This window comes from Portunus trituberculatus, chromosome 40 (assembly GCF_017591435.1).
Source record: "Portunus trituberculatus isolate SZX2019 chromosome 40, ASM1759143v1, whole genome shotgun sequence".
NCBI lineage: Eukaryota > Metazoa > Arthropoda > Malacostraca > Decapoda > Portunidae > Portunus > Portunus trituberculatus.
The window spans coordinates 26529425-26550780 of NC_059294.1; the positions used below are offsets into that span (position 1 = coordinate 26529425).

At 40.0% G+C, this 21356-nt stretch overlaps 1 protein-coding gene and 1 long non-coding RNA gene across 15 annotated transcripts in view; both read right to left on the reverse strand.

Annotated features, from left to right (window-relative positions):
- Positions 1 to 21356, reverse strand: part of LOC123516290 (PDZ domain-containing protein 8-like) — a 181739-nt gene that overhangs the window by 147491 nt on the left and 12892 nt on the right. For 11 of the 14 annotated variants that reach the window (XM_045275564.1, XM_045275557.1, XM_045275552.1 and 8 more), the window contains 2 exons: positions 12466 to 12766; positions 12195 to 12305 (listed from right to left, as the gene is read on the reverse strand). In XM_045275564.1, the coding sequence (XP_045131499.1) occupies positions 12195 to 12305; positions 12466 to 12702 (348 nt within the window). In that variant the 5' untranslated portion in view covers positions 12703 to 12766. Of the gene's footprint in view, positions 1 to 1090; positions 1233 to 2235; positions 2874 to 12194; positions 12306 to 12465; positions 12767 to 14780; positions 14948 to 21356 lie in introns of those variants that run through there. The other 3 variants (XM_045275556.1, XM_045275560.1, XM_045275558.1) reach the window with 3 other exon arrangements.
- LOC123516292 lies at positions 6532 to 8369 on the reverse strand. Its single transcript, XR_006678149.1, has 2 exons — positions 7788 to 8369; positions 6532 to 6817 (listed from the first exon to the last, which is right to left on the reverse strand). It is a non-coding gene; the product is annotated as an uncharacterized LOC123516292 (long non-coding RNA).

The window sequence follows — 21356 nt, forward strand, 5'->3', positions numbered from 1 at the left end:
GAGGTCAATTTGATCCTCCTTGGGTAAATCCAGGTTGTGTGGGGAGTATGTGCACCAGGTTGGGTGACACCAGTAAGGTTTGTTAGGTAGCATGATATTGTGTTGTGTAAGTGTGCTGTGGGATGCTGTGGTATATCAACCCCAGTTTTTTGGTATGTGCTGTGAGCCAGTTTATCATTAAATGTTAAGCATCAAGCAAGTGTGTGTTAGTGCTCCTGGTCCTGGGAATGTGTTGTGCTCCATCTGTGCACACCCATGCTGAGTCTCCAATTAGCCTGTGACTGCTAGTACAGCTGCCTACCACTCCAGTAGTGGCTTAAACTGCTACACTTCTTCCAAGAAGTACTTGTTTACATTACAAATTACTGCTTTAGATTATCTGTGAGGGTGGCCATATGGTGAGCTTGCAGCAGGACAAGAGTCCATAGCAAGACTGCATATGTAAGGTGCATTAGGTCAGATAGTGGTTTCAGTAAGGTCACACTTCACTCTTCAGTTGCTACATTTAGGATGGTGAAAGAGTTTTCTATAGAGAACATGCCTTAATTTTTTTTTATCTCAATGGTGATGTGGAACAAAAGTTAGAAAGATTTTGGAAATATAGCAATTAAAATAGAAACAGAGGGAGAGAAAAAGATAGAGAAAGGATAAGGAGGTGGAATGGAGTTAGAGAAAGAAGGCAAGCCTGTGATCTATGGACAGGTGGCAACATTGTGGAGGTAGTCTTCCGTCAACTCAAATATACTCGTCACTTTATAAAAAGTCACAGAAAAAAAGTAAATGGTTACATCTCTAAAGTTATTCGTAAATAGCCTCCCACACCTTAAGCTGTGGTGACGGCAGTAGTCGGCAGATGGCCACTTACATTAAACATGGGATTCCAGTTACTTTCATGAAAATGGGGGTCGCTGAGGGTATTGAATTTATTACACTTTGCTTACACACTTTGGGTGAAGTTATTTACTTTGTAAACATGTACATTCATGCTGGTGCCTTAAATATTGCAAACTTTCCTGAATATGTTCTTGAGGAGCAGTGTTATCATGGGTGACCTAAATGCCAGGCATAAGGAATTAGGAAGCCATCTCACCACCAATGCTAATGGTGTGCGCTGGAAGGCTTTCCTTGTCACTACAGATACAGCTGTGCTTACTGGGGAACATGCACCCACACATGTACAAGGAGGCAGACTTGACTAGCATGGGCAGACAGGTGGCAGATGGAGTTTAATTCTGAAAAGTGTCAGGTTATGCATTTAGGTAAAGACAACACAAACTTTAGCTATGAGATGGAGGGATGTTGGCTAGAGGCAGTAGAGGAGGGAAAGGATTTAGGAGTAGTGATAGACAGGACTATGAAATTTTCATAGCAATGTTTAGAAGCAAGAAATAGGGCAAATAGGATCCTGGGTTTTATAAATAGAAATGTTAGTTATAAAAGTCAGGAAGTGGTGCGTAGCTTATATAATTCCTATGTTAGGCCCCATTTAGAGTATTGCATACAGGCCTGGTCACCCCATTATAGGCAGGATATCAACATGTTAGAAGCAGTTCAGAGAAGAGCAACTAGGATGATACCAGCATTAAAGCGCCTGGAGTATAGAGATAGATTAAAGGAATTAAACATGTTTTCATTTGAGAGGAGATGTATAAGAGGGGTTATGATAGAGTTATTTAAAATGTTCTCAGATACAAACTACATAGATGCGAGATCTTTCTTTACCTTAGAGGAGGAAGTAGGACTAGAAATCATGGCAGGAAGATTAGAAAGCAAGGGTGCAGGTTAGATATAAGAAAATATTTCTTTAGTCATAGGGTGGTAGACTTCTGGAATGCATTGTCAGAGAAGGTTGTAAATAGCACTAGTTTGACAATGTTTAAAAACAGATTAGATAAGCACTTAAATTTATTAGATTTATAATTATGTATAGCGCTACATGATAGTTTTTATAAGAAATTTACTATAGTTAAACAAGACATGATCCCCATGTATGGGGATCACAGATTGTAGAGGAATTCGCTGCAGGACCTAGCCCTGTTAATGGGCCAAATATTTAGAATTAGTATATAATGTATTGTGTACTTGTAAGTGTATCTTTAAGTACTGATGACAAGGTCGCTGTGTGACTGATACAGGATAACCTAGATGGGCCCTGGTGGCCCTTTGTTATCCTATTATTTATGTTATGTTATGTTATATTATGACTATGTAGACCTAATCAATATGCCAACATACACTGCTGAAACCCTTTTTGTCAGGTCCTGGCTGAGCGACCACTTCACTCAGGAGATGACCCTCCCTGTGCAATCTGCCCTGGCAGTGCCCAGGAAGCACTTGATGGTGCCAACAGCCAGAATGGCAGACCTCATCGTCCATGTGGTGGTGTGGTACTCTGCCGTGAGGGGCTTCTTTGCTGACGCAGAGGCACTGTATGACGGACTGCAGCACATCATCAAGGGATTCATCGCAACTCCAAGGGTTCTGGTAAGGGTATAAGCTCCACGATGCTGGACTTATGCTACCAACCCTATGATTCTGAACTGCAATAGACGTTCGCTGCCTACCAGAGACAGTGGCAGCTCAACCCAGCAGATACAGTCACAGGATGACATGGTTACAGTGGCTCGACATCTTAACGATCTGCAGCAGCAGGAAAGGTTCTCCTTCCTGGACCAGGTGCGCAGGACCCAGTCCCTCTGGGAGGTGTGGCACCCCATCAACATCGTCCGCGGCAAGTCCAGGCAACAGGTGTATTTACCTAGTTGTAGTTGTAGTTATACAGACAGGGCCTGGGGTTTATGCTTGTGTGGCCCCATTTCCATATCTACACTTATCCAATTTTTCTTTAAAATTATGTACACTCTTTGCTGACACCATTTCCTCACTCAAACTGTTCCAAGTCTCAACACATCTTTGCGGGAAACTAAATTTTTTAACATCTCTCAGACATCTTCCCTTCCTCAGTTTCTTACTATGCGATCTTGTGCTTCTAATGTCATATTTTTCTCTTAGGATTAGTTTCTCATTATCCACTTGATCAATTCCGTTAATCAATTTATAAACTTGTATCAGATCCCCTCTCCCTCTTCTCTGTTCCAGGGTTGGTAGATCCATAGGTTTTAGTCTCTCCTCATATGTCATCCCTTTAAATTCTAGAACCATTCTTGTAGCCATTTTTTGTAGTCTCTCCAATTTTCTTATGTTTTTTTTTTTATGGGGGGTCCACACAACTCCTGCATATTCCAATCTAGGTCTTATTTTAGTACTTATCAATTTCTTCATCATTTCTTTGTCCATATAGTGAAATGCTAATCCAATATTTCTTAGCAAATTATACGTCTCTCTGAAAATTCTATCAATATGGCTTACCAGTTGATTGTTTTCTTCCATTGTCACTCCCAAGTCCTTTTCCTTTTTTACTTTTTCTAGTTCTACTCCATCTCCCATCTTATAGATTCCCACTGGTCGTCTTTCACTTTTTCCCATTTCCATGACATGGCTTTTGTCCACATTGAATTCCATCTCCCATTTTTTACTCCATTTCCAGATCTTGTTTAAGTCTTCCTGTAGTATTTCATAATCCTCTTTTTGTTTAATGACTCTGCACAGTTTCGCATCGTCCGCAAACAGAGTTATGTAGCTGTTCACTCCCTATGGCATGTCATTTATATATATGAGAAAAAGTATTGGCACCAATACTGACCCCTGTGGCACTCCGCTGTCTACTGTTCTCCACTTGGATTTCATATCTTTAACTATCGTCCTTATTTTTCTCCCCTTTAAGTAATTTTTCATCCATCTCAATGTGCTTCCTTTTAAGCCACCCTTCTCCTCTAACTTCCCTTCCATAGTAATCTTTCATGTGGCACTTTATCAAATGCCTTTTTTAAGTCTAAATAAATACAGTCAATCCATCCCTCTCTCTCTTGTACTTTATCAACTATTCTAGAGTAGAAACTCAATTTGTTACACATGACCGACCTTTTCTAAAACCAAATTGACTATTTGATAATAATTTGTTGTCTTCAAGAAACTCAATCCATTGTTTCTTTATTACTCTTTCACACATCTTGCATATTACACTAGTTAGTGATACCGGTCTGTAATTTAAAGGTTCTTTCTTCCTTCCGCTCTTATATATTGGAACCATCTCAGCTCTTTTCCACTCCACTGGCACTGTTCCATTTTCTATTGAGCATTTTATGATGTTGTATATAGGACTTGCTAGTTCTTCCCTACATTCTTTCAGTATTCTGCCTGAGACTTCATCCGGTCCCATTGCCTTTTAATAATCTAGTTCCGTCATCAACATTTTTATTTTAAGCTTGGTTACTTTAATCTCTTTCATATGGACAGTCTCTCTATTACCCTGTGGTCTTTCAAATTTGGATTCCTTAGTAAAGACCTCATGAAATTTACTATTTAACAGTTCTCTCCTTTTAACCTTTCTATTGTTTTTTTTTATCTTATTTTTCCATTTATGAATCTGTAGAACAATTTTGGTTATTCCTTACATTTTTGACAATGTCCTTTTCATAGTTCCTTTCTTCTTCTTTCTTTCTCACCTTAGCATATTTATTTCTTGCTGTTTTGAAGTTTTCCTTATTTTCTGGATTTCTATTTCTTCTCCACCTTTTCCATGCTCCATCTCGTTTCTCCTTTGCCCTAGCACATCTTGCATTAAACCAATTTTTCTTTCCTTCTTCTTTAGGTCTATATTTTGGGACATATTTCCTGACTCCTGTTTCGTATATTTCCAAAAATAAGTTATATTTCTCTTGAACCGTTAATGAGTTTTCCATCTCCTCCCAGTTTACTTTTTTAAAATAGCTCTTGAGGTTCTCAATATCAGCCTTTCTGTAATTTAATCAGTCTCCTTTGTATGATTCATCTCTATCTTCCTTTCCTTCTTCTATATCCATTTCTAATATTATATGGTCACTCTTTCCCAATGGGCACTTACATCTTATATCATCGTTAATTTGTATATCCCTAGGTCCAGGAAGATAAGTTAGGCAGGGTACACACTATCAAACATGCTTGTCCAAAAAGGTGTTTGATCAAACAATTTGAAAACAATTTGAGAGTGTGTGGGCAGGTTGGAAGGTTTGACAAGCAGTTCAGTACTCAATGGTCAAAGTTTGTTCAGCATGTTTGATGAGTTTGTGGCAATGTTTGACCAAACAGTCTCAGTTGGAAGATGACAGCCATGGCATCAACACCACCTGAGGGCCAAGAATTCTGGTTAGATTTCATTCCTTTCTTGCATTATGGAAAATAAGTAAGGAATATAAAAATCAAAATCTCAAAGCAAATTGCTACAAACAGTTGGTTGAAAAGTTGAAGGAGCATATACCAACTGCAACAAAGGGCCTAGTAAGCAAACAAAATTAATACTTTATGTACCACCTATAAGAGGGAACTGAAAAAGGATATTAGAAGTAAAAAGCCTGGTGGTGGTAGCAAGGACATTTATAAAGCCTTGCTGTAGTACTACAATTCTCTAGACCTTCTTCGTGACCAAGAAGCTCAAGAGGGAGGGCTGTGTAAAATGAATTTGGATGAAGAGGTAAATAAAATGGTATAAAATAAGTTTCAATGTTTTATTAGTCCACATTAGTCTAATATTTACAAATGTAACATAAAGCTAGATATGTAACTGAATACAGTTTACATTACCTTGTAATCCTCATTCAGTATAATGCCATACTATTCATATCCCAGTAATCATCACACACACACACATTATCTCTCTCTCTCTCTCTCTCTCTCTCTCTCTCTCTCTCTCTCTCTCTCTCTCTCTCTCTCTCTCTCTCTCTCTCTCTCTATATATATATATATATATATATATATATATATATATATATATATACATATATATACACAGGCAACCCCCGCTTAACAAAGGTTCACACAACAAAATTTTGCTACAACGAAGGTTTCATTTTACTACCATCTGCTCGTTTAATGAACACCAAACTCCCTTTAATGAAGTTTTATCCGGGCAATTTTTTCCAAGTTTGAAAGCCAACAGGCTTTTGAATACACCAGTGCCTCTTGTGGACAACACGCGCACCACTCACTCCCCCTGTTCAAAACAATCACAGCGTCAGCAGCAGCTCGTCTTTCCTCACTCAACTTACCACCAAAACGCCCTGCAATGTCGCCTAGTGTTGCTAAGAAGACTGTCAGGTCTACATGTCGCTTTCCAGTACTCTGCAACCTGTCTGTGATGCAAATAATTATGTAAATAACAACATGCAAGGACTATTTTGCAGACCTTGTGTGGGAAAAGGTTGATGGTGTTCAGCAAAATGCAAAACCTACATGCCATAATTCCTAATGTTTGCTCTACAACACAATGGGCTCAGGACACCTTGTAATTGTATGTCTGCTGTTCTTTATTTAGATCAGGATGGCTGTAGGGCTTCATTAAATTGTCTTGTAGAGGGAAGGCATCATCTGCCATGAAGACATAAGGCAAAGGGTCATTTATTCCGGGTAGAGGACTGGGGTCAGGGATATGTAGGGTGTTTTCCCTCAATTTATTGCTAAATGTCGTGTTTGCAAAAACACCTCCATCAGAAACCCTCCTATTCGTTCCTATGTTTACTATCATAAATTCACAATTAGCGTTCATAATAGCCAGTAGAACGACACTGAATGTATGTTTGTAGTTGTGATAGTATGATCCAGATCAAGGTGGCTTTGTTATCTCTACATGTTTCCCATTGATTGCAGCTAGAAAGTGTAGGAAATTCCATAGCTGTTCAAACGTCTTTGATACGCCTTTCCACTGTTCCTCCATTGCAGGCACCTGGTAACAGTAAAATAGGAGAATATGTATTATAATCACGTATATTTCCGATTGTAGGTGCATGCATTCCCATACATTATATTATAGCTGATAATTATCCACATAAAACCCTTGAAACTTTAAATAATATTATTTAATGTTTTCTCATTCTCCCTGGTTCTCAGGAATCAAGCACATCTAGAGGTGGTCTGCAGATTACCTCCAAGAAACAGAAAGGTGGTGCTGAAGCAAAAAGATATTAATTGTCAGAATTGGCATGTGATCACCTCAAAAAGAATGAAGATGAAATTGATGCATTGAGAAAAAAACTGTGCAAAAATTTTTTCAAAAATTAAATGAAGAACAGCAAATTTTTGCAAGGAAGGCCATAAATGACATTGTTTGAAGGTTGCCTCAGGACACTCCATAAGAACTCTGTTAAAATTAAAGAAGAGAACAGCTCATCTTCAAGCAGAACATCAACTCCAATTCCTGATACCAGTGCACAACAATTGCCAACAGTCATTCTTTTAAATCAGAATAGTTCTATTGTAACACTCCATAGTCTTCCTGTAGCAATCTTCTGCAGGACCCAGAGTTCAATCTTTAATTATGTTTATTAATAATGTGCACTGCTTCTCATATATTAATGTGCACTGCTTTTCATTATATATTAATGTAAATGTTGAGTAACTTTGTTATGTAATACTCTAAATATCATATAATAAACCATAATGACTTGGGGCTACTGTAAATATAAAACTAATATCAGTGACTGTATTTTCATTTCTTAATTTAACAATTTTTTTCTTTTGATTATATGTAATGAAAACTTATGACTGTTGCAGTTTGCCAGACCACACCTTGCTCTCATTTTGTCATTTATGTCACTGAGACAATCACATGTACTGTCAATTATGTTGAATGCTTTCTCAATTAAAACAAAGAAGGATAACTAAAACAGTTGAACTATCAATATGTACTGACTTACCTTAATGTAATCCTTTAAAGCTGACACGATGACATCACATGTCTCCATTACAATGTATCCAAGACTTTGGGGTGAAATACAGTTACTAAATTTCATTCTTCAAATCAATCTCCTGTTGCAAGAAAGCGAAGTGTACTTGTTAGTCATTCACTTGCTGGTATAGCATCCCGAAGTTTAGTGTTTCTCTTCTCAATTAGGGGTCCAACCATTGTCAATAGATTCAAGAAGGTATCATGGTCCATTCTGAGGAAATTCTTATAGCCCTGGGATGATGTTATAACCTTCTTCAACAGGCAGTCATGAGATAGTTTCCTTTTTTGTTATACCACTCCTTCATCCATACTCTCTTTCGTTTATTTGGCTTTTCAGTGGCTATAGCTAAAAGAATAGCTATGCAGGCTTTCTTATGGCTCATGTTGCATGGACGTTGTCGGCAAGCATACTGATGTTTGATCAAACATCCATTTCAATCTACGGCAATTTTTTAACAAACACGTTGGACAAACATCTTTGATAGTATGCTTTAGAGAGAGAGAGAGAGAGAGAGAGAGAGAGAGAGAGAGAGAGAGAGAGAGAGAGAGAGAGAGATTTTTTTTTTTATGTTATGGCCTATAGCACCTGTAGGCATACTTGAAGAGTACATGTGGGAAGCACTGTTAAGCTTCCACCCATTAGTGGTGCAAGCAAATTTATTTATAATGGTACCCATATTAGGGCCCATATCACTGCCCAAGTGCATCTTTGGTCCTGGATATCATAGTGACATGTAGGTAACTTTAAACCACTCAACAAATGGTAAAGTTTCATAGTGGTATGTGATGGGATTTGAATTTACGCATGGACATCTGCCCGATCCCACACTCACCACCTCATCCACTATGCCGTGCTAACCCCCACTGCCTGCGTCGTCTCCTTTCTTTCCCCCCTTCGTCACTCTCCCTCTAAAGACACATGGGGAAGAGAGCAGGTGAGGACAGGGTAGCAGGTCAGTTACAAAACAATTAGGGCTTGTTTTAAGGAAGTCAGCAGACATGTGTCCAACCATGTAGAGGAAAATGAAAGAAAAAATCGTCAATTCATTTTGGTCAATTCCCCTAAACTTTTGTGATGAGGATTCGGAAGGAGCCATCAGTAGCGTCATGCCAATCTGCTGTTTTATGACTGAACTGGACACTGAGTCGTTATTAGTGCGTTGAAGTGAGATAATGATACTGTGAAGTAATTATTACTCCTCTTGTCCAGCTTTATACATCTGTCTAAACATAATCTTTTGTAATAGTATTATTGTGAGAGTTATGTGATGTAGAGTTGTGATGATAAAGGTAGTGAGGAAAAAAAACAATATTTGAAAAGATCAAAGCAGTATTATGATACAGACAGAAAGTAGATCAAGTGTGGCAGTGAGGCATCGAGTGAGGCGAGGGTTTACGAGGGAGAGAGAACACGTGTGAGGGAGGGAAGGAGAGGGTTCAAGGTCAAGCTGTCAGCCACAAAACTGTCTGCAATTAAGCATTTGTTTCTTGTTGTCTTCTTTTAAGTTTCTGATTACAATTCTCATCAAATTTATGTCTATAAGGATGTACAGTAAGCCCCTGCACTTGGCAAATTAATTAGTCTGGCGAAACTACTGCCAAATGAAAATTTCGCCAAGCACAAGTTCTTTATACCATATAAATGACCTAAAAAATGCCTCAATCAGTCTTTGGTCATTGCCAAAGTCCCTCTTTTGACCCCTAAAATGCCATCTTTCAAGCTGAAATAAAATCTTTTGCCTTCACATATTAGAACACATCTACAAAACAGACCAATAAACAATAAATAAAGCTAATAAGACATGATATAAAGGCTGTAACTCCATCCGTTTCCTTCGCCCATTTTTGTCCTTACCCCCACCGGTACCACCTGTTGCACTTGTAGAGGTCATGTTGGCGGTAAATCGCCAAAATTCGTTCCCACACTAGCAGAACAGAGGGTAGCACAAAACAAAATGGCTGAAGGGGACTCTCACACTGCGCTGATAGGTTTAGAGAGAGTTCTGATGTCACTGAGGAGCCATGTGGTTCGTCGTGTGGCTGCCAGGGGACCGCCAAATATGAATTCAAATCGCCAACCATGCACTCGGTGGTCCATGGCCATCCTACCACCAAAAGTAAATTTCGCCAAGCTGAAATTCGCCAAGTGCAGGGGCTTACTGTAATTATTTCTGAAAATTTTGAGAGCTAATGAACACATGACCTCCCTTGATGCCTGGCCATGTACTGAGACATACACACCAAAGATTGAAATTTATCGAGAGAAAAATATTCATATAAAATTTTTGTGTAGACACAAGGTTTAAGTGATACATAATCTTTTAGGGCGTGAGTCATGCTATGACACATCCACATGAGACACTTAAAAATGGCTTCCTGATGAGAGGAGTATTTAATTATAAAAGAATAATTTACACCATCCCAAGTTAAATCCTGCACTGCCCCCTTAAAGCCCAAGTTGAACTGCCCGCCTGTTTGTTTTGGGGAGGGGTGGGGGATGGAGGCAGGGTGGAATTTGTATAAGTCGGACATTCCCATTTGTCGGACCACCCTTTCCCCCTATTAGTCTGAGATAACATGGGTCAACAGTATAGACTGGTGAGTCAGGTCACACTCCTGTGCTAATATGCCTTGATTTTTACTTCAGCAGTGATGTGGAACAAAAGTTAGAATAATTTTGGAGATAATTTCGGAAATACATCAATTTACATAGAAAAAGAGGAAGAGAAGGGAAGACAGAGACAGAAGGGTAAAGGAGATTAAGTGAGTTTGGAGAATGAAGGCAAGCCTGTGAACTATGGTGAAGTGGCAATAGTGTGGGAATCTGGTGAACTGCCATCCAAGCCTATCATATTACGGCTCTCCAGAGTCTAATGAGGCGCCAGCAATAAACCTGTGATGATTAGTAGTCATCAAGAAAAGAAAGTAATGCATGTTCTTGCCATTTCAGACATCAGACACACCTGAAACTGTGCAGAACAGGGATAGTGTATTTTGCCATGATACTAACGTACGTAAGTGAGGCAACTGACTCCCATGCAAGCCCTTCATATTGTGGCTCGTCTATGATGCTTTTCCTTACCCTTCAGCCAACCATGTAAGCAATGGCTCCCTCCACCACTAAGGAGGTCATTTTATACAGTGGTAATGGCTCAAGAACTAAACTTTTCCCTAAAAACTTTTATTGCTTTTATGGGGCACATATAAAGATTTTGGAAAGCATTACTACTTTTTGTATTCATTCTTAAGTCCGCTATACAATCCTTTGCTTCATTTTTTCATAATCGGAATTTTAAAAAATCAATAACTATCATAGCTATATCAAAGAATACCTGTATGTATTTTGAAATTATGGAGTAAAGTGGTGAAAGGGTCAGCTTCTTAATGGGCCAGAAAAAATATGCATTTTTTCAGTGTTTTCAATACTGCGAGTTTCCTGATCCTTAAGTTTAGTGCTGTACCTAAAGAACCAGGCAAGTGTGAAACTTGAGAAGGGATTGTATAAATATAATTTCAAAATATTTTTTTTCTTAATAACAAACCACATCAGACATTTTCTTTACCATAATTTCTAATGAACAGAATGACAACACATCAATCTAAGAGTAATGAAGGAGACAGTAGACACCTACCAAAACGATAATTCTTTCAGCAAGGTCTAATAGCACTGGTTCAGGGGGTGCTGTTAACTTATCATTAAAGCCAGCTGTGACCTCACTGAACATTTCTCTTTGTGTCTCACAACACAAAGGGGCAGTCAAAGTCTGCCCTCTAAAAACAACTCTCTTCCTTCACACTAAACTACATGCATATAGCTACACATACATTCTTTAAGCATAATTTGTAATTGAAAAAGACTCCTAAACCATCTCCTATACCATCGAAGGAGTTCCCTTCTAACGATTTTCAGTATCTCAGTGAACCTTTTTCTTCTGACAATTTTTGTTGCCCTTGGCTGGTTTTCTCTCTTACATAAAAAATGCAGGAGGATCAAATAACTAGAGGATATTCTACGAAGATTAAAAGGAGAGAATGAGGCTTGAAAAAACAAACACTCTGTAGTGAAATGCATTATCTCAGTAAGTAATTGACTGATTCCAAAAAAGTAACAAAATTTGAAAAGTAATCTTGATAAAGCATGGAGAAGCCAAGAGTTGAAGTTTCATTATAAAGCAAAAATCCAAATTAGTAAAATTAAGTTCATCATCACCACTGCCTTAGTGAATGCAGCATACAGCAGTGCAAGTACCAGAACAGGCCTAGTTAAACCTTTTCCAGAGGATCATTTGCTAGAATCTATAAGAATCTTTAAGAATCAGTGTCTGAAACCTAAGAAAACATCATTTTTAAAATACTAAGACTAATTTGTAGTTACCTGCATATTATGAATGAACTTGGAGAGAGCTCTATGTTTAAGCAAGTCATTAAACTCTTGAGTGAGAATATTGGTGATCCATCTCATGATCCCAGCTTCAAAACGTTTTTCCTGGAGAGAAAAAGATAAATTTTCATTGATAAAGATGCAATACATGACCACATACAAATGTGTGCTGTATAAATTAACATAATCCATAGTTTTCTAACAATAATTTTCTGCATAGTGAATAACAAAACATATTTCAGATAAAATATATGCATAAACATACTTGAAAGAAGAACTGAAGGATCAGATTCAAGGACAAGCAAGTTTCACGTCGATGGAATCCTTCTTCTTGTTTCAACTTGTTTACCAATTCATCTGGCAGCATGGTCTCAGTGAAAGATGATTTTTCACTTAGTATTTGCTCTACATTTTGTGATGTCATCCACCACCAGACTGAGACCAGCATGCTCACAGCCCCAGCAACAAATACCAAGAAATTCCAAAGAAGTATTCCAATCATCTTGAAAATCTCAGGTCATATGGCTAATTAAAGCACCAGATGTCCCATTCTCTTTTCATTCATTCTGAAATGGAAAAGTACATTCTTATATATCTTATTCATACAACTGTCTAAGAAAATTACATATATTTTAAGATATTTATTGCTGTCAGGATTAGGTGTCAAAGATATCAACCATCATAGTGGTGTAAATGTGCCGATAAAAACACATTCAAAGTGTCATAAATTCAAGAAAAACAGCAATCACCCTTCTCTCAGTAAACAACAATTTAACACTCCATTCAAACTACAGTGGAACATCTAAACACTCAAACTTTTCAATGCTGAGAAGATGGTGCTGGCTCGGTTGCACCCATACAGGTAATGGACCCAAGCACCAAAACATGTTCGGCTACACTCGAGGCGTGAACACGGCTGATAGCATTCTCGCTCTACTGGCTCAGGCCAACCACCACCTCCATCATCATTGTCTTCCTGGACTTGGAGAAGGCATTTGAGTTGGCCAACCCTCACACCACACTCACTGCACTCGTGCGAAAAAGCTTGTGAGGAAGACTGCTGGCATGGGTCTGGGACTACTTACAGCACTGCTGTGCCAAAGGGAAGTTTCAGGGCCTGAGGTCCAGCCTCCACAAATTGGAGAATGGGACGCCCCAGGGCAGCATCCTCAGTCCCTTCCTCTTCAACATGCTGATGAAGCAGCTGGTGGCTCTGTCCTTCCACAACACCATCCTGCTGAGCTATACTGATAACCTCGCCCTTGTGGTCACTGAGATGGGCAACAAGCTCAGGAGGAAGCAGCAGGCACTCAACCTCACCAGCTGAAAGTGCGAGGAGCTGGGGCTCAAGACCTTGGCCAAGAAGTCCCGGGCCATGATGGTGAAGGCAGCTGACCCAGCCTGGCAACTCTAAGTCCAGGGAGTTGGGTTGGCCTGGATCAAATCCTACCAGTACTTCGGAGTGTGGGGTGGACAAGTGGCTGGACTTCATGGCCCATGTCGCCTACCTGAGGGAGATGACACAGGCCAGGCTGAAAGCCATGCAGCCCACAACACACTTCATGGCAGGCATCACGTACTCCGTCCTGCATCTCTACTACATGCAAGCAGTGAGGTCCCTGGTTGAATACAATGCCAGAGTCCTCATTGCACTCTCCCCTACTAACAGGAGCAACTAGAGGTGATGTAGAATGCCGCCATGAGGACCATGCTGGGGCCACTGAGGTGGTCCAGCATGTGTGTCATGCAGAGCAAAACTGGTCTAGTGCCCCTCTCTACCCGAGTGGAGCAGATCATGGCCTGAGGTGTGTCCAGGGTACTGCAGCATGATGCAGAGGGCATGTCACAGAGGAGGCTGTGACTGGCGATGAAGCAGGGTGCTGAGGTCCTCCATAACCCATGGATGCTTCGGTCTGTGCTTGCAACCCATCGCCTCACCCATACAGGTAATGGGCCCAAGCCTCAGCTGGACCTCCCAGCCCCCATGTACTGTGCCCCAGCCCCATGGGAGGCCCCGCAGTGCACTTCACTGTCATTCCTCTGCCTGCCAGCATGTCCCTCTGCACCACCACAGACCTGCAGCAACACGGTCTCATGGCCATGACGCTGGTCACCAAGCCAGGGTGCGTCATTTACTACAGCGACAACAAGGTAAATCCACACAGTGGCAGGACAGGCACTGCTGCCATCACCGATGGCACGGAGCTGTGCGCCAGGACTCCCGACTACCATTCCACACTGCAGACAGAGCTGGTGGCCATCCAGCTGGCCTTGGAGCACACCCAGCACTGTCAGGTGGCCACGGTGGTGCTGCACACAGACTCCAGGACGAGGTTGAAGGTCCTCTAGCAGTTGCAGCCCAGCGACAATGCAGGCTGTGTCACCACCATCCTGGGCAGCCTGCAGAGTTTCACCACGCAGGGGCGGCGGGTGAAGCTCAACTGGATACTAGCAATGAGGCTGCTGACACTGCTGCTAGGTGGGCCACTGAGGGTCCCCAGGTTACCAGATTTGTCTCTATGCTGCCCTCAGACCAGCACAGCCAGCACCTGATAAGCCTCATGATGGTGGCCTGCTCACCCGCTGCGAGGCCAGAGCTGCATTTCTCGTCCACCACATGCCCCTGGCCATGATGCTGCAGGTGCTCCAGGATGCCCCTCCGCCACACTGACCACATCTCGCTTCGAGCGGTGTCAAGGACAGGACAAATCGGTTAAGGGGCGTCTGGTTTAGAGACTGAAAAAATATGAAAAATAATATTTTTTTTTATGGAAAAAAAAAATATGTGGTAGGTATACACGTTAGCTATTATTTCACGAAGTTTTATGGTGAAACACGCATTGGTTTCCATTTAAATGCCATTTAAAGGTCCCGTACTCAACCATATGCATTTGTTTACATCAGCAGAATCTTTTTTTTTTTCTCAAAAACTACAAAAAAAAAGGCAAAAATATTAACTTTATTTGGTGGATATGATATGGCAACACTGAAAGTCTATGGGTGGTGTCAATCAAGGCACCAGTGAGACTCAGTAGGGGGAAGCTATCAGAGAGAGAGGTTGTTACTGCATCTCTCGCTATCCGCCCTTCACTCTGCTAAACAGCACATCATTTATTTACTGCATCCTGCTTTTCACCAACTGACAACCATGGGATGGGTGTCTAAGAGGAATAAGCAGAGGAAGGATGCCTGGAATATGATTATGAAAGCTCAAAGAATAAAAAGAGCGTGTTGAACCTGACACCTCAGATGCTCCAGTACACATCCTTGTGTCACCCAACACCACCACCCTCACCACCGCCACACCACAGCCCACCACATCTCACGCGGAACAAAGACAAGGAAATGAAGAAGAAAAGGCCTCATTACTCACAATTAGAGAAGCTCTTCTACAAAATATTGAGAAAGGAAATGAAGATGTGGAAAGTGACGATGAGCTTGTCATGCTGACAAAAAGGAGGCTGAAAAAGCTTCTTTCCTCTCGTTATTCATGCCCAGATCCTGCCTTTGACTACAGTTTCGAGCCTGATGTGTATGAGAACACCATAACTATGCACTGCACAACATGCAACTTCCACAACACATCACAACCAGAAAAAGTGAGAACTGGACCAACATATCATTGACATGAGGGGACTAGGAGCCTGATGTGCTTAGAAATACATCTAATTGTATTATGAGATTGTAGATAATAAAAAAGAACATATAATAAACCTGAATAAACTTCCTAGTGTGTTATAACAGGATCAAGATCGATCGATAAACTTTAATCGGCCCGTATCTCAAAACATAAGTTATTCCCCTTCTAAAATCTATTTCAAAGCCAATTTTAGCTTGATTTTAATTAAACAAAAACTAAAAAGGAGAGGAATACTTCTTTCAATTCACGTCACTATTATTTTTATATATGTGACTTGTAATTTTTTATCAATAGTTTTTGGTCAAAAAAAGTAAAAAAAAGATTTTCAAAAAAATTCATAAAACAAAAACGAAAGATAAAATTTAAAAAATCTAACGACGTGGAAATCTTTCATATTATAATGTGTCTTTGCCACAGGAAATTGAAGGTTATGGAGCAAATAATAACCCCAAAATAACACTCGTAAATTTTAGTTACAATTATAATTGTATGGCAGGGTTGGGGACTAGAATGGGGATGAATGTCTAATATTGATATACATGTTCCCAATACTTCACAATATAAAAATCAGTGTGTTTCAGGCATATTTACCGGAGATATGACAACATCGTTCTAAGACGGTACCCTTATAAGAGGGTGAACAACAGCAGCCTCTTTAATTTGATCTAAGGAAGATGATACACATGCTGATGATCTAAGACAATATATACAGGCAACCCTCGCTTAATGAAGGTTCACACAACAATTTTGCTACAACGAAGGTTTCATTTTACTACCATCTGCTCATTTAACGAACACCAAACTCGTTTTATCTAGGTAATTTTTTCCAAGTTTGAAAGCCCCATCGTATCACGCAAGCTGACAGGCTTTTGAATACACCAGCGCCTCTCATGGACAACACGCACACCACTCACTCCCCCTGTTCAAAACAATAATAACATCAGCAGCAGCTCGTCTTCCCTCGCTCAACTTACCACCAAAACGCCCTCCAATGTCGCCTAGCACTACTAAGAAGATCAGGAAGTCTCTTACTCTCGAAGTGAAGCTGGATATTATTCACAGACACAAGAGAGGTGAGAAAACTAATAGCATTGCTCGCCACCATCTTGACTCCATCTACTGTCTCTACTATTTTGAAGTCAGCAGACTCTATTAAGAAGGCTGGTGAGACCGTATCTTCCTTGCAAGCTAAAAGAACTACCTGAACTCGTGACTCTCCAATGGATAAAATGGAAAGCCTTGTGGAAATGTGGTACATAAGTTTTGTATGTGATACAATGATGTGCCCTTTGTTTACATTGCGGTTAGTGTCTTTCCCGTTTCACTCTCCCTACCTTCATAAATTTAAGATCATCAACATTATAAAGTTACGTACATACATACATTAGTGTACATTATAATGACTAAATTAAACTGCCTAAATGTTTAACTTCATAATTTTTACTTTCATTAAACCTTTCACTGTATCATGATGCACTCTCACTTTGTTTACTCTCAATGGAAGTTCAAGTCAGGGGTTAAACTTGTTATAATCGGTTCGCTTAACGAAGTTTCGCTTAACGAAGGTTTTTTTTAGGAACGTAACCCTTTCGTTAAGCAGGGGTTGCTTGTATACGAAACAACACTCTGTTGGTGCACACGTATAATCAAAAGCAAGTACACTTCCCCACAAGTCTACCACTCCCACCAAGGAGGGCAAACACATAACAGGTAGACAGCTCAATCACTCGCATAAGTAGCGGATGAACACCCAAGAGAAGGCCACGAGAATAAAAGACGACCAACGGTATCCACCGGGCATGGTGACCTGGCGTGGGATAGGAAGGCAGAAAGCAGACACTGCCAATGCCCACACGGCAGGAACAGTTCCAGCACGGATGAGAGGAAGGAGTAGGAGGCTAGGAGCTCCGTGGGATGCACTGGGTCCAGCAGGCTTGTCACAAGCTTTCTCTGCTCTGCCGGTTCCCAGTGAAGGCAGGCAGACGTCGCTTCGCCTGGGCACCACATCAGCAGTTGGGCACGGGCAGTGAAGCAGCAAGTGAGATATTAACCAGACTCACTCACTGGCAAAGTTTGTAGATGAGGTCTCAGGATGGCAGTGAAACACAGATTAATGAGCAAAGAATTAAACCTGCGTATGTATTTACCTAGTTGTATTGTACAGAGTTCAAGCAGGGCTCATAGTGTCCTGTCTCCATATCTCCATTTATCTAGTTTTTCTTTAAAGTTATGCACACTATGAGCTGTGACAATTCCATTATCCAATGCATTCCATTTTTCCACTGCTCTGTGTGGAAAACTGTGTTTTCCAATATCCTTCACACACTGCCTCATCCTGATCTTTTCATGTCCTCTTGTCCTTCCATCATCATCTGTCAACAACACCAGGTTTTCTTTGTCTATCTTTTCAATATCAGTTACTATCTACTATCTTATACATTGTTATTAGGTCCCCACGTTCTCTTCTATCTTGTAAGGTTGGTAGTCCCATTTCCTTCAGTCGTTCTTCATATGTGAGGTCCTTTAATTCCGGCACCATCTTTGTAGCAATCTTCTGAATCCTTTCCAATTTTCTTGTATCCTTTTTAGAGCTCGGAGACCATACCACTGCTGCATATTCCAGCATTGGGCGTATCATGTTTGTGATGATTTTTTTCATCATATCTTTACCCATGTAATGAAATGCCACTCTTATATTAATCAACATTTTATATGATAGTCCAAATATCTTGCTTATATGTTATCAGGGCTTAGATTTTCTTGTATGATCAATCCAAGATATTTTTCCTCTTTAGTCTTCATTACTTGTTCCTCTCCCATCAAATAGTTCCATACTGGTCTTCTCTTACTCTTTTCTAGTTACATTAGTTGGCATTTCTTGGCATTAAACTCCAATTTCCACTTCCTGCTCCACTCATAGATCTTGTTTATATTTTCCTGCAACAGCAGACAATCCTCTCTGGTTTTGATGACTCTTAGCAACTTTGCATCATCAGCAAATAAATTTATATAACTGTTTATCCCAATGTGAATGTTGTTTACATAAACTTGAAACATAATGGGGGCTAACACTGACCCTTGTGGCACTCCGCTAGTTACTTTACCCTAAGATGAGTATGAGTATGAGTATGATCACAGTTCTCGTTTCCCTATCCTTAAAATAATCTCTTGCTCATTCAAGCAAGGTTCCTTGCAACCCTCCTATGTTCTGTAGTTTCCAAAGGAGTCTTCTGTGAGGGACTTTATCAAAAGCCTTTTTAATGTCCAGGTATACTTTGTCTACCCATCCATCTCTGTTTTCAAGTCCTGTAATAACTCGCTAGTAAAAAGCTTAATAAGTTTGATATACATGACCGCCCTGTCCTGAACCCAAATTGTCTGTTCAATATGATTTGCTCCTCTTCTAGAAATTCAACCCATTTTTCTTTGATAATTATTTCATATAACTTCCCTACGACACTTGTAAGTGACACTGGTCTGTTGCCTTTCCTTCTTTAAATATCGGTATTACGTTCTCTCTCTCTCTCTCTCTCTCTTTCTCCTTCTGTGTGTGTGTGTATTCACCTAGTTCACCTAGTTGTAATTTTACAGGGCCTGGGTATCATACTCGTGTGGCCCCGTCTCCATATCTACACACATCCAACTTTCCTTTAAAACTATGCACACTCCTCACTGACACCACCTCCTCACTCAAACTATTCCATATCTCCACACATCTCTGTGGGAAACTATATTTCTTCACATCCTTCAAGCATATTCCCTTGGCTATCTTTTTACTATGCGATCTCGTAGTTCTATTTAAATTTTCCTCTCTCAACATAATTTGCTCATTATCCACTTCATCCAAACCGTTCAACAGTTTATAAACCTGTATTAAATCCCCTCTTTCTCTTCTTTATTCCAAGGTAAGCAAATTCATTTCTTTTAATCTCTCCTCATAGGTCATTTCTGCCAATTCCGGAATAATTTTTGTTGCCATTCTCTGTAATCTCTCCAACTTCCTTATATGCTTCTTTTTATAAGGGGACCAAACCACCCCAGCATATTCCAATCTTGGTCGAATTACTGTACTAATTAATTTCTTCATCATATCTTTATCCATATAATGAAAGGCTAATCCAATATTTCTAATCAAATTATATGTTTCTCCAAACATCTTGTCAATATGAGCCTCAAACTGCCCATGGTCTTGTATTATCACTCCCAAATCCTTTTCCTTTTCCACCATTTTCAACACTACTCCTTCACCCATCTTATATGACCCTCTTGGCCATCTTCCACTCTTCCCCATCTCCATTACATGACTTTTGCTCAGATTAAATTCCATCTCCCACCTCTTGCTCCACTCCCAAATCCTATCCAGATCTGCCTGTAAAATTTCACAATCTTCTTCACTCTTCACACACCTACACAACTTTGCATCATCCGCAAACAAATTAATATAACTGTTTACTCCTCTGGCATATCATTAATATAGACAAGGAAAAGTATTGGTGCCAGCACTGAACCTTGTGGGACTCCACTCCACCACCAACCAGTCCGACTTTGCATCCCTTATTACCGTTCTCATCTCCCTCCATCTCAAGTAGTTTTCCATCCACTTTAACACTTTTCCCTTCAGTCCTCCATAAATCTCTAATTTCCATAGCAGTCTCATGTGAGGTACCTTGTCAAAAGCTTTTTAAATCCAAATATACACAGTCCATCCATCCCTCTCTCTTGTATTTTGTCAACCACTCTCGAATAAAAGCTCAGTAGATTTGTTACACATGACCTCCCTTTCCTAAAGCCAAATTGATGATCCGATAATAACTTATGATCCTCCAGGAACCATATCCAATATTTCTTTATCACCCTCTCACAAATCTTACCGACCACACTTGTTAAAGACACAGGTCTATAGTTAAGAGGCTCTTCCTTACTGCCTCCCTTATAAATGGGCACCACTTCAGCTCTTTTCCACTCTACCGGTACTTCCCCGGTTTCTAATGAGCACCTTATAATATCATATAATGGATCTATCAATTCTTCTCTACATTCCTTCGATAATTTGCCTGAAACTTCATCTGGTCCCATCGCTTTATTATCTTTAAGTTCCTCCAACATTTTATATAACTCCTTTTTAGGTATCTTAATGTCATCCATGTGCACATTTCCTTCTACATTTTGAGGCTTTACAAACATTGTTTCTTTAGTAAATACTTGTTGAAATTTTTTAGCAATTCCGTGATATTCTTAGGGTCATCTACTATACCTTTCTATTCTTTTAATCTTTCAATGGACTCTCTCTTTTTAAGTTTACCATTTATGAACCTGTAAAATAATTTTGGATGTTCCTTACTCTTGTCTACAATATCTTTTTCAAATTTTCTTTCTTCCTCTCTCCTTACCCTCACATACTCATTTCTCGCCACTCTATAATTCTCCTTATTTAGTATATTCCTGCTCTTTTTCCATCTTTTCCAAGCCACATCTCTCTTTTCTTTAGGCTTAACACAAGTTGCATTAAACCAATC